At 44.3% G+C, this 14,310-nt stretch overlaps 1 protein-coding gene across 3 annotated transcripts in view; it reads left to right on the top strand.

Annotated features, from left to right (window-relative positions):
• Positions 1-206: 206 nt before the first annotated feature.
• The window catches only part of LOC118584334 (liver carboxylesterase 1-like), a 31,508-nt gene continuing 17,404 nt past the window's right edge, over positions 207-14,310 (top strand). The window contains exons 1-7 of one of the 3 annotated variants that reach the window (XM_036188517.1): positions 207-246; positions 3,485-3,689; positions 5,089-5,233; positions 7,461-7,594; positions 9,791-9,944; positions 11,328-11,432; positions 12,045-12,149. In XM_036188517.1, the coding sequence (XP_036044410.1) occupies positions 207-246; positions 3,485-3,689; positions 5,089-5,233; positions 7,461-7,594; positions 9,791-9,944; positions 11,328-11,432; positions 12,045-12,149 (888 nt within the window). Of the gene's footprint in view, positions 259-3,481; positions 3,690-5,088; positions 5,234-7,460; positions 7,595-9,790; positions 9,945-11,327; positions 11,433-12,044; positions 12,150-14,310 lie in introns of all 3 variants that reach the window. The other 2 variants (XM_036188516.1, XM_036188515.1) reach the window with 2 other exon arrangements.

The following is a 14,310-nucleotide window of genomic DNA, read 5'->3' as shown; positions in this document are numbered from 1 at the left end:
AGAGAGCGTAAACTCTAGGTGGGTGTGGCTTAGAGATCCCACTAGACACCCGGAACTCTTGTTGGAGGAATTTCATCTGGTTGTCTTATGCAAATTGACCGAGTGGGCAGGATTCAGGGGTTGGTCTATAGCTGTGGGGCAGGATCAGGGCATTCCCTCCAAGCACCAGACACCTGACTGGACCCCAGAGCCACTGCCCTTCCATGATGTGGCTCTGTGCTTTGGTCCTGGTCTGTCTCACTGCTTGTGTGACTCAGGGTGAGTACTTATGGGTACACATTTGAAATTCTTTGTCCTGGGCCGTGGCAGTGAGTGCAGGCAAGTGCAGGGAAATGAAAAACAAGTTCTGTTTCTTAGAGGTGATTGCCCTCTGGACACAGACAGATAGCATGAGTGAATCTAAGCTCAGTGCCCTGGAGCTTTGTGTCCTTGAGTGAGGAACTTAACTTTGCAGTGCCAGCTCCTTCCCCATGGGGCTGCGGTGGGGGTGAAATGAGTAACTGTGTCTGTAACACTCTGAGTGGCAATTGGTCTAGAGGACATATAGGAAAGGGGGATTTATAGTAGAGTCTATCCATAGAAAGTGTGACATGTAAAATCATACAAGAGCTGCATTTGAAAAGATAACTTTTTAGAACTGAGAGTTACCTGAAAAGGGGGTATGTCAATGAAGTAAGGCAGAGGGGGTAGGGCTGGGGTCAGTCATAAGGCTGAGAATAGAAGCTGTTGGCAAGGAGGCATGGGAAAGTGGTGTAACCTCGGATAGCTAGGGCAATTTCTGAGGATTTGAGGATTTGGAGGCTGTGTCTATTTTAATTGTACCCCATTCTGTGTAATCAAGATGGGTCAGTGGAGGCACAGGCTAGGGAACCCAGATAAGTAGGTGGCTGGGGGTAGGGCTCTGGGGTAGTTGGACCCTAGGAGTGACAGTTTATTCCAGATGAACTGGGCCTCAGTGGTCAAAGAAACAGGTATAGAAAACAGACTATCGTCAGTGCAGAGGTACAACATGGGACCTTAGCACCCATCTGTGCCATGGAGGAAGACTGAGGCTTCCAAGGAACGTACTCACCCAAGGTCTCCTGGAATCATACTCACCATATCTCTAGAATCTACAGTAGTGCTTCCCCATTAAGAGTCATAGTCTTGTTGAAATTTCTAGACTTCCTATGTGACACTGTGAGAGGCTGGGACAAGGTATGAGGCAGAGTGCAAAAGGGTTCAAATTTGGAGTGGAACATGTCTGTGCTGCTAATTGCCCTTGCCCCTCACAATGACCACCTGCAGTCTATCTCCAAGAAGTTCACCTAGTCTGCTTGCCACTCCTCTTTCTTCATCTTTAGTATGGCCTTGATAACTCCTACTTAGCAAGGCTTCTTTTTTGTTTTGTTTTGGTTTGTTTTGGTTTTTGGAGCTGAGGATCGAACCCAGGGCCTTGTGCTTGCTAGGCAAGCGCTCTACCACTGAGCTAAATCCCCAACCCCAGCAAGCCTTCTTTTAAAGGAGCATTGGGATGTACTTGCAACACACATTATATGATCAGTATGTGCATGTTCCTGTACTCAAAAGTTTTCCTGTGTCCCACCCGGTTCTGCTTATAAAAAAAAATTACACAGAGGCTTGTATTAATTACCAATTCTGTGGCCTATTGGCTCAGGCTTCTCACTAGCTAACTCTCACAACTTAAATTAACCCATTCCTATTAATCTATATGTTTTCACATGGCCGTGGCGTTACTGGTCTGCTGGCATTTTGTTGCTCCTTGGGTGGTGGCTGGCATCTCTCTCACTGTCCTTTCTTTTCTCTCTTCCATTTGAATGTGCCACCTAATCTTATTCTGCCTCGCCATTGGTCAAACAGCTTTATTTATCAACCAATCAGAGCAACACATATTCATAGCCTACAGAAAGACATCCCACAGCACATTCCATATTATTTAAGCAACAGCTGTATTTTTGTTTATGCTTCCATCCCATACATCCCATTTTCTACCCAGAGAAATCTAGATTCTTCCCACTTCATTTGGGTAGAAAATACTCATTGAGTTAACACAGGCCACAGCTAGTGGTTTCTGTCTGGCTTCTCTTTCTCCTCAGGACTCTTGCCAGTCCCTGCCTCCTTCTCCTTGGCCTTCCATGTGCCACCACCCTGGTGGGTGTTCTCACTCAACTCCAACTTCCCTGAGCTTCACACTTGCTTCCTACACTATATAAATTCATAATGTGTACACTAATGTTCAGGAAGTAAACTCTACCTACCCCTCACTGACCTCCTTCCAGCATTGAAATTCCCATGTCTGGGGTCTTCTTCCTGCCCAGATATCCTCCAACTGTACTTGTCTTAAAGGGAGCCAGTAATACTCACTACTTCTTTCCCTTTGGCCCCATATCTAGCCAGGGATCAAGTCTGCCTTTTAAATTTCCCCATATAGATCTGAATACCTGTATAACTATTTTCCCTAATTATAGAAGAGTCTATTTTAGTATAGAGTCTTGGAATTCACACAGAATAGCAATTCTGCTACCCATGGACATTTTAACAAGCATGCTTCTCAGGAGAGGTATCTCAGTGGGACTGGTGACCTGAAAGCTATGGGAATTTTCTCTTAGTAAGCCAATTCATGGTCATGATTTTATAATATGGTTTGCTATAGAGGTTCAACATTATTGGCTATTCTTGATAACAGATGCTCCCCCCAAATCATGATGGGCTTATTTCATTGATCTTGAGGGAAAAGTATCACAAATCAAAACATCTTAAGTTGGAAACCCTCAGTGGGTAGAAAGATGACAAATGAGAGTTTGAGAGGGAGATAAGGAAAGACTGTGCTAAGTAAGAATGGAGTTAATGGGTATACAGAGGCTTGATGCCCCATCTTTCTCCCTCTGGATGATCATGCTTAAAGCTATGAAGTGGATGTTCTAGAACCTGGTATTCTCGGTCCCATAGCTATTTTATTCTATGTATTTGTCTACTAAATAAAGCCCTCTGGCCAGGGATTCAGGGTCCTTCCTGATGTGCATCCAATAATACAAGATTCTTGTGGTATTTATATGCCATTTTCTCTTCCCAATAATGTCCCATGTTATGCTGTCTCTAAGCTTCTGCACTTAATGCTTATTCTTGCATAATACCCATCCCTTTTCATCTTCCACCTCTGCTGTACGTCTTAGGTTCTCTATGATGACAGCAATAAGAAAGCCTCATTCCTTCTAATTTCAGTATTTCCTTCCTATCCCTCTCCCAAGTTACAACCTTGTTCTTATCTGGTCCTTCTAATGAGGTCAGCCTCCCAAGGATATGGTCACCCCTGCTAATTGTCTCATCCAGCATGCAGCTCATGTTTTCTTTATTTTTATGAAATAGCCTAGAGGATTGAGGTGATTTATTTAAGATCATATACCTAGAAAGTGACAAAGCCTGCCTGGAATCCAGGTCTGACCTTTCTCTTCTGATCTGTCCTCATTTTCTCCATGTCTAGCAGGGCACCTGTCCTCACCACCTGTGGTGAACACTGTTCATGGCAAAGTCCTGGGGAAGTATGTCCACTTAGAAGGATTCACACAGCCTGTGGCCATCTTCCTGGGTGTTCCCTTTGCCAAGCCTCCTCTTGGATCCCTGAGGTTTGCTCCTCCACAGCCTGCAGAGCCCTGGAGCTTCGTGAAGAATGCCACCTCCTACCCTCCTTTGTAAGACAGTGGGGCCCTGTTTGGGGACATTGTCCTTGTAAATATGAGCAAAGCTTCCCCAACTGTAGTAGCTCCTTCTCTATTTGCTGTGTAGACACCATGACCAAGGCAACTATAGGAGAAAAAGTTTATTGAGGGCTTACAGTTTCAGATAATGAGTTCACAACCATCATGGCAGGAAGCATGGTAACATTCCAGCAGAAATGGTGCTGTAGCAGTAGCTGAATGCTTAAATCTTAAAATAGCAACCACAGGCCAGAGTTGGGGGACCTAACTAGGAATGGTGTGGGTTTTTGAAACCTCAAGCCTACACACACCCCTCCAACAAGGCCGCACCTCCTAATCCTTCCCAAACAGTTTTGCTAGCTGGGTACTGCTGTGGATGATTGATTGATAAATAAAATGCTGATTGGCCAGTAGCTAGGCAGAAAGTATAGGCGGGACAAAGAAAGAAGAGAATTCTGGGAATAGGAAGGCTGAGGCATGACTTGCCAGCCAGACATAGAAGAAATGAGATGTAAAAGTACCAGTAAGCCACGAGCCATGTGGCAAGGTATAGATTTGTAGAAATGGGTTAATTAAAAAAAAAAAAAGAACTAGATAGAAAGAAGCATGCCACAGCCATGCAGTTTATAAGTAATATAAGTCTCTGTGTGTTTACTTAGCTGTGGGACTGGCGGGTGAGAGAGATTTGTCCTGACTGTGGCCAGGCGGGACCAGGGAAACTTCAGCTACAGGGTACCAAGCATTCAAATGTGTGAATCCATGCGGGCCACTCTCGTTTAAACCAGTTCACTGACAAGTGTCCTAGGGCAGTTGTCTAACATCTATATGCCTCAGATTTTATTCTATGAATGGGGATGTTGGGTGGATGTGGGCCTTACATGGCTTTTATTCATAAAGAGTAAGTGCTTGCACGCTTGACGGACTTCATGATTGCCATCAGTTCAGCTCTGTATTGGACCTTTGAGCTCTCTTATGAGGCAGCTGGCAGTGATTGCTGGGCTATGAAAAAGGTAGAATCTTAGCAGGCTAGGGCAGCAGGAACCTTAGGGTCAAAACTTTACCCTGGACCTGGCATTTTGAGTCCCAGTGAAGGAAATAATTTTCCTAAGGTGTGGGTGGCCATTCCAACACCACTTTCCCCCAGGGTACTCTTGAGCAGAGCAGCAGGAAATATTAGAAATTTATAGGGGAGAGAAACAGATAGAAAACACAGGATCACCTTGGGAGGGACTGAATCCTAACCCATTGGGCCCTGACTGTCTCTGCCAAAGGGCTTTTAAGGGAATGCCAAGGGGTAGAACACAGCCACAAACCTCCTGGTACAGGATTGAGCCTCAGACATCGTGCCCAGCTTCCATCTGGTGGAAACTCAGGGGTTCTTTCTCCATCCTAGGTGCTCCCAAGACCCAGAGGCAGCACAGACAATCGCAAAGCACTTCACCAACAGAAAGGAGACGATTCTTCACAAGTTTTCTGAAGACTGCCTCTACCTAAATATTTACACCCCTGCCGACTTGACAAAGAGCAGCAGGCTGCCGGTAAGCATGGGGACCTCTGGTCCAGACTTGTGGGTTCCAGCATCCTTCTCTTCTGTGACACTGGAAGGGGATGAGGAATCTAAGGGTAAGGACACCACAGTCCAGGACTCAATCCAAACCTGTTAACCACCAGAAAAGCAAAAGTTTCTTGCCTGTCTGTATAAGTGCATCAGACCTGGCTGGAGGTTGCCCTGCATCTGACATATATGTCTTAAGCTTCCAAACTCCCTCACACTAACAAGGACAGTGATGTCAAGTTACTAGAATGATAATGCGATCCCAGAGCAGCTAAGACATAATTTCAATACACTTAAGCTGAAAAAACACATTTTAAAAAAATCCTATGTGGTAGTTTACATGAGAATAAGAGAAACTGATATTCTGGTGGGAAAAGCTAGGGCCCACAGTGGGTAGGCAGGGCAATAGCATGGGTCTTTCTACCTTTAAAACAAAACAAACCAACAAACAAAAACCCTGCTGTTTCATAAGGAGTAGCAAAGGTAGCTGGAATGTCACCTTTCTACTCATAGTACCTGTGATAACTTACATTGGCCTGTGACAAAGGTGTGAGGGGAGGAGTCAGGGGAGCAATTAGAAGCACCCTCTTTTGCCTCAGTAATCCCGGGTTTTATTGTAGGTCACTGTTATCAGTAACTGCCTTTGGCACAGGCTGATGATGCAGTGAGTCAGCATTTCCCACATAAATGAAGGGCCTGAGATGGCACAAGCTGCCATTTGTCAGTTGTTGGTTGGTAAAGGTGCTTGGGCAACCAGTCAATTCCTGAGTTGTTACAAGTGAAATACCAACTCCCACCAGTTTCCATTGACAGGAGTAGGAAGAAGAGATTTTGAAATTGGAACTAATATTATGCCCTACTCTGCTTTTCAATGTATAGGAAAGTGAGGATAAATGTTCTTTCATTCAAACTCTGAATTCTCCACCCATTTCTTGTATACTCAGTGCCCCCCACACAGCCACACTTGCAGGAAGTCAAGGACATGAGCATTCTCACACAGCCTCTCTTGAAGGACCTTGCAGTCTCACCATAGTCTTACAATCTGCTCAGTGTGCCATTGCTCATCAGCCCTTGCCTCCAGCTTTCATTATGAGATAGGCTTGACTTAGTTGCTACTGGAGCTGGCAAAGAACCTGGTTGTGTGGGCGAGGGGACAGGGACTCTGAGAACCTAGAGGCAGAAGACCCTCTACTTATGACAGAGGTACAAGAGGTATAGGGTCTGGGGTTAAATTCAGGTCCTGCCTTTTTCTCCTGCTCCAACTGCTGACTCACTGTGCTGTGGCCATGGGCAGTGGGGATTGGAGCTCAGTGCACAGTGTTGGGCCACATGGCCTGGCTAAGCTGTGCTACCACATCTTATTAACTATGGAATTCCAGCAGGCAAAGCACTTTTGTTTCTTAGCTGACACATGGGGCATTATTCTCTACTCCATGTAGAAGTTATTTCTTCTGCTTAGTGCAATTCTTAGTTCATAGTACACATTATGATTTCTTTTAAACAAACAGGATTTCATAAACTCTCATTTCTTCTCTGCTCAATAGGTTAACACACACACACACACACACACACACACACACACACACACACACACACAAATTGAAAATTTTTGTACCCTTTTACCTTCTAGTTTTATCGGTCTTTTGTACAAAGTAATTTTTAAAGTAATGTTACCCAAAGACTGAAGACATCCTCAAGGAAGTAGTGGTGAGCTGGGCTTAGCAGGATGGGAGGGTCCAGGTGTGCTGAGGAGGCACTTTGGAAGCTGTACCATCAGGCTGGTGTGTTCCTCATCAGATAATCACTTCCCAGCAGAGTAGTTGAATTTACTCCTGAAAGTTTAGTGGTATGAAATGAAGTGGCAGTCTAAGGGCTGCCTCTTGCTTGTGTTCAGTTGGCTGAATAGTCTAGGCATGAGGTCATGGGATTGTGGGAAGGACATGACATCCTTGATCCTTGCTGTTCTTATGATGGTTTTCTCAATGAAATCTCTGAAGGATGGACATGAGGGACATGAATGTTCCAGCATTTTAGGCTGATCTGAGAGAGTTGGAAAGGAGGGTGACTGCCTATTGCAGCCTTTCTGGACATTGGTGTGCTTGGGGTGATGTCCTTAAGTCACAGCCTAGATGCAGGTGGCCAAACCTGATGACTTCTGCCATCTCTGCAGTTCTGCTACCTATGACTTGTGTGGTTATGTTCTTGTCCAGGTTATGGTGTGGATCCATGGAGGCGGATTGGTGATAGATGGAGCATCCACCTATGATGGACTGCCCCTTGCTGTCCACGAAAATGTGGTTGTGGTGGTCATCCAGTATCGTCTGGGCATCTGGGGCTTCTTCAGGTGATACACAAATATTCCTCTCTGCATATTAGTCCTGAAATAGGTCTGTTTCTGCTATAATAACAAGAAAAATGAGACTATGATATTGTATAGAGTTCAAACTTATTTATTTAGCTTAGATTTGAGATATTAAAAGTCCAAGACTGTGCGGTTGCATCAACGAGCCATTGGTGCAAGCCCTGGGCTGTGTTACAACATGATACAAAAAGGGAATCTGAACATACAGGTAGATCACATGGTGAGGCAGGATGCCTGGAAGAGGGAAGGGGATAGTCTTTTTCTTTTCATCAAATCTCATTCCCTGGAGAAGCAATCAGAGTCATAGGAAAGCTGCATTAGTTCCTTCTCTGTGACCAAATAACCTTCCCCTGACCTCAACTTTCACATTGCCAAATTTTGACACAACACAGCCCAGGACTCCCACACTGAACCCTTGGTGGGCAAACCATATGCAAACCCTAGCAATTAGTGCAAGGCCTTGTTACAACCCTAGTCAAAGCCCATGTGTCAAGCCAGATATTGTTAAAACCATCTACTCTTATAAACAGTTACTTTAATGCTATATCTGTTCTGCACAGGGCCCAGACTGTTCTGTGAGGCAGATTAAGTGATTTTGTTTCTCTACACAATGCTTCTGTGTTATTTATAATGACACGATGTCCTTGCCAAGGCACATAGCACTCATTCTGACTGTATCTCATACCAGCTACACTTACACTTTTGCTCCTGTGACCCTGAGTCCTTTGTATCTCTTGTGCCCCCTAGCTGCAGTTCTCTTCTTCAGATGCACAAAACACATGCCCTAATTTGCTTTCTGTTGCTATGACAAAACACTCTGACCAAATACAACTTGGGGGGAAAAAGGCTTATTTGCTTTATGCTTCCAGGCTTTAATATATCATTGAGGGAAGTCAGAGTAGGAAATCGAGCAGCAACTGAAGCAGAAACCAGGAGGGATGCTGATTACTGGCTTTCTACATGGCTCATACTCAGCCATCTTTCTTATGTAGCCCAGATCCACCTATCTAGGGATGGTGCCATCCCCTGTGGACTGGGGTTCATCAATCCTCAATCATCAATCCCAGCAATCTCACAGACATAGCCCCAGGCCAGTCTGATCTGGGACATTCTTAGATTGAGTTTCCCTCTTCCCAGACAGTTCTCGACTGTGTTAAGTTGGCAACAAGAACCAGCACAACCCAGATTTCTTCAGGTTTGCAGTGAGTGACACTGCCTTGACGTCTTTCCTTGTTGTGCAATATAACTCAGCTGTTTGCTTAGCTTAGATTTGAGATATTAAAAGTCCAAGACTGTGTGGTTGCATCAACAAGCCATTGGTGCGAGCCCTGGGCTGTGTTACAACATGATACAAAAAGGGGTCTGAACATACAGGTAGATCACATGGTGAGGCAGGATGCCTAGAAGTGAGAAGGGGATGTTTTCCTTTTTTTCATAAAAACTCATGCTCCACTGCTGTATCCTGTAGTAAGAGTTTTCCTGCCTGGCCCACAGTCAGGACAAATCTCTCTAACCTGCCAGGCCCATAGATGCTCAGAACCAACCAAGTAAACACATAGAAACTTATATTGTTTACAAACTGTATGGCTGTGGCAGGCTTCTTGTTATCTATTTCTTCTATCTTAAATTACCCCATTTCTATTAATCTATACTTTGCCACATAGCTTGTGGCTTATGATTACCTTACATCTTCCTTGTCATGGTGGCAGCTGGCGGTATTTCCTGCCCCAGCCTTCCACTTCCCAGAATTCTCTTCTCTCTTGTTCCGCCTATACTTCCTGCCTGACCACTGGCCAAACAGCATTTTATTTATACAGAGTGATTTCCACAGCAGTATCCTCTTTACACAACTATGTTTTTCCACTCTCTGCCATTATATTCTATTTGCATCTGTTGGCCTGTGGTGTACAGTAAAAGCCACATGTAGACAGAGATTTCATGTGTTTTCTTCTTGGATGAGCTGTACATTTTAAACCCTGGTTGTATGCATGGTGGCTCCTAACTACCTGAACATAGAGTCCCCTCAAAACATTGCTGTGGAGATGAGTGGCAGGGGAACTCTTGTCAGTGATGTAGAGCTGGCCTTATTTCAGAAAACTCAGAGACAGTCCCAGTCTCTTTCTAGCCCTTAGAATGCCAGTCATGCCATGTCTAACTCTACCCACTATTGTCTCACAGCACAGGGGATGAACACAGCCGGGGGAACTGGGGTCACTTGGACCAGGTGGCTGCACTGCGCTGGATCCAGGACAACATCGCCAACTTTGGGGGCAACCCGGGTTCTGTGACCATCTTTGGAGAGTCAGCAGGAGGTGAAAGTGTCTCTGTTCTTGTAAGTGTTCCTGATACCAGACCTCATGTCCAGACTCGCTGTCTGCTGATGAGACCTCTTACAGACCAGTCCGTCCAGCCTTGACACTTCTCCTCTCCTAACCCAGATGCAGGTTGACTCTACTTATTGATCAGTGTTAGCTGCTGGATGGCTACAGACTAAACTTTCCTCAGCTCCTGGGGAGCTCAGAGCTAGCTTTATGTCATGAGCCATAACAAATACCAGTTGTATACTGCACCATGCCACTTCTCCATTTCTGACTTATTTGAGTTTTCTTTGTTAGTTAGACTAACCTTAGGGTTGATTTCTCTCAAGAAGGGTTGGGTGTAAATTCCAAATAGGAAAAGGGGAGGGCATGAGTGTAATTGTTTGGTTTCAGCTGGGGTCTACACAGTGAAGGCACTCACGCATCCAGCAGCCTGGGTCTACATAGTGAATGGACTTGGGCACCCAGAAGAAGCAGGGGTGTCTTCAGGTGTTTTTTCCATGCTCACGAGGGAAGGTAGCATCCTCTGGGACAGGGTTATACAGTGAGACATAGAACTGGAGGGCACTGAGGGGAGCTATGGAAAGCATTGGTGACACCTAGGACCACTCTAGCTCCCTAAGAGCTGAACAGAGAATCAGCCCCATTTCTGCATTTTTCAAACACATTAATTTCATATTTTGATTGACAAGTGAAATGTTCATACTTTAGAGATAAGGGAAAAGGGTAAATAAACCCCAAGAAGCTGGGTTATGGTGTGTGTCTCTAGTACTATCATTCAGAAAGCTGAGGTTTAAAGGCCACAAGGTAAAGGCCAACCTTGACTGAAAAACTCATTCTTGTCCATTCTAAGCTATTTGGCAACACATATTTCCTTAAATGGGAAATTTCTGTATTATTATCTTTTTTTATATAGTATTTTATATAGTATTTTTACATAGTATTCCACAGTGAAAATAAAACATCATTTACACAATGGAATCCTGACTTATGATTTTAATATTATGAATATCAGGAGCACATTTTTTAATGAGCCTCCACGATCACCTTTCTTGGGATAAATTCTGAGTAATATAATTCTGAAGCAGAATTTGTAACTAAGAATTGTCAAATTGTCTTTCCAATGGTTTGATTATAGTGAAAGTTTTTTTTTGCCATGTTGTTGTTGTTGTTGTTGTTGTTCAGTTCTTGTTTGGGGTTCTGTCTTTACTGGGCTGAGGGTCTTTTGGAGGAGGTGGTTCCAGAGTGACCTTAGGAACAGGATACATTTATGTCCCCAGAGCACTGGGTCCCCAGGAGAATGGCCAGGACAGTAGAGCAGATGGACAGAGCCTTAAAGACAAGTGAGTTCAGATCACTCCGTTTCTGTGCAAACTCTCTTCTCTTTCCCCTGCCAGGTGTTGACCCCATTGGCCAAGAACCTCTTCCACAGGGCCATCTCTCAGAGCAGTGTCATCCTCAATCCTTGCCTATATGGGATAGATGCCAGGCCCATAGCTAAGGTGAGTGTCACCCAGGACAGCTACTACATGCTTTAGTCTGCCACCTTGGGTCCTCATCCTTGGGTGTTTCTTGTTGCAAGATTCAGCTGAGGTGCTCAAGGGCTGCCTGAAATAAGAATGAATGAATAGGAAGGACTGATTTCTTACCCACATCTAAGCCACATTCTACATTTACTAAAGGTTTCATGTTGAGTATGTTATCCAGCCTCCAGCAATTCTACATTTTAGTGTACAGGAGACATGGCCACTCCTGTGCATGTCACATCTAATCACCACCCCCATGTGTGGCTGATTTAACCCTTTAACATTCAACAGCTTCTTAAGAGGCATTTTACTTTGAGAATTTCCCTCATCCCTTTAGTGGTCCTGGGAATGGATATTGTGCCCATTTTTATCAGGACAAGATAACAGAGACATAGATATTGTGTAACCAGTTTTAACCTATGCTCTAGTCAGTAGTAGAGGTACTTTGTGGTACCCAACCCCCAGGCTTGTTTTTTTAGACTCCTTTCAGCAACCCTCTACCTTCTTCAGAATTCATGCATGGGCTAGAAGCCACAGTCTGCATGGAGGGAGGGAAAGGATTTGCTCTTGACCCCTGATCTCTTACAGAAAGTGGCTACTCTTGCTGGCTGTAAAACTACCACATCAGCTGCCATGGTTCACTGCCTTCGCCAGAAGACAGAGGATGAGCTCTTGCAGGTCTCTCTGAAAATGGTAGGTGTGCTCATCCTCCTGTCCCTACCCTGTGTACTTGGCCCAAGGTTTGACTCATTCACCTGTCTTCTGAACCTCTCAGGACAGTGTCAATCCTATGATGTAAATTTCCTTAACATGAAATAACTGTAAACAGTAAATAAATATAAAACTGCCCAGTAAGAACATTATATGAAATTACATGACAATCCTCCAGCTTTATCAAAGCTTAATATCATGGTATTCTTGTTTTCAGGTATATTTTAAGTTGTATTTCTACACATAATCACCAAATGGAATTGGGTGGGACTGAGGGCATGCAATACAATGCCTCTAAGGGAAGTGTCACATACAATCTAGGACCACCTATCCAGAGAAGGTATCACCCATAGTGAGCTAGGCCCTCCCATATCAATTATTAACCAAGAAAATTTCTCATAGACGTGCCCACAGGCCAAACTAATGGACGCAATTCTACAATTGAGATTCCCCATCTTAGATAACTCTAGTTTATGTCAAGTTGACAAAAACTAGCCAGCTCATCATCTGTTTCCCCAGCAGTCTACTGTCTATTTCATTCATCCTTATAACCAATTCTATTAATTATTTTTCATTAATCTAGTAGATATCCATTTAAAATGTTTAATTCTTCTATCTTTAATCTGTCTCATCTCAATTAATCATCCAGCCAACCTGTGTCTATGTGCCTTCATGCAGACCTTCAAAACAAAGGTCTGTAGGATTCCTCTAGATGCCAGAGAAGCCCTTTGGCACTGTGCTGTTTCTGCTTGTCCAGGGATTGAGCCAATGCGGACATAGGGCTTTCACTGTCAGGCTTAGGTTAGGTGTTAAAAGAATTAAGAGAAGGCTATTTTCTGATACTCAGAGAAAAGGCAATGATTGCAGCTACTCCCCATGTGGCACAGGAGGACTCAGCTTGCACAGGAATAGAGGGTGACTTTGAAGAAACCAAGAGAACCCAATATCCAAGGACATGCTATAAGTTTTAGGATCTTATACAAATAATTATCTATTGGTCCCAGCATGCATGCACACTTATACTCATTTGCATGAGTGTGCACATACATACAGCACACTCTTGGATGGTGGGACTACAATGTACAATGGAGACACTGTAGTGGTTGCTTCCCCCGTGCAAGTGAGCCCAGTTAGCTAGAGGATAGTGATGTTATCATTGTCATCCTTACAAAAAAGAAAAGCATGGGTTAGTTCCAGTGATCTTGGAGATGTCAGTTTTCTGATCCCAGATGAGAATGCTCTTCAGTGTCCCTTGAACAGGAAAAGGAATGCATTGTCACAGAATCCTTCAGCAACTGAAGTGTTCTGGAACAAATGGTCTAGCCCATGGCTATATCCAGATGTTCTTCAGATACTTGGGAATACATCAACTCTATTACTCAGTTTCCTGTTTTTTTTTTCTTTTTCTAGCACTCCAGAGTCATACCCTATCTGCTTAGAAGGCATTTTTCCTTAATTTAAACAGTAGGCTTAGTGTAGACTCAGGTACACTGACACGGTGTAGCCAAGATTTCTGATTTACAGGGAAGTAAACTGTGGTGGAGGGGCATGTTAGATTAGATGCCCAAACACCACCTGGGAAGACGTGGTGTGGCATAAAACCACACAAGGGACCTTGTGGGTTGTACCTGAGAAGTGAAAGGGGTAAGATGTAGTTGGAATCTGGAATCTTCCTTAACTGCTCCTCATATTGAGGGTTGTGATGCTCCAGATCATGTATAGTCACTTGAATTCATGAAGCAGGAATGAGGAAAGGGGGAAAGTGGTGAAGCAGCTTCCTGCTCGTCTATCCCAACTGTAGTCTTATCCCTCACCTGACCTCTGTATGTCTCCAACTGTAGCCTGACCTCTATATGCCTCCCACACTGTCTTGACCTAATTCCACCACTCTGCAGAGGAGACATTGGGGTATTGTCACCAGTAAGAAGAGTTCAGATTAGGAGCACAGGAATTGGCAGCAGACATCTTTCTAGAGATCCTATGACCTTGAGTAGGTCCCAAAGCCTGTCCCTTGGCTGCCACTACCCCCACATCATCTGAATCCTCCCTATGCCCCTGCCCAGAGGACTCTGACCCTGTTTCATATCTGTTTCCCAAGATTAAACTATCCTGATAAACTTAGGGGAGAAAGAGTTTATTTTAG

Source organism: Onychomys torridus, chromosome 5, assembly GCF_903995425.1.
Source record: "Onychomys torridus chromosome 5, mOncTor1.1, whole genome shotgun sequence".
Classification (NCBI taxonomy): domain Eukaryota; kingdom Metazoa; phylum Chordata; class Mammalia; order Rodentia; family Cricetidae; genus Onychomys; species Onychomys torridus.
This window is presented reverse-complemented; position numbering and strand designations above follow the sequence as displayed.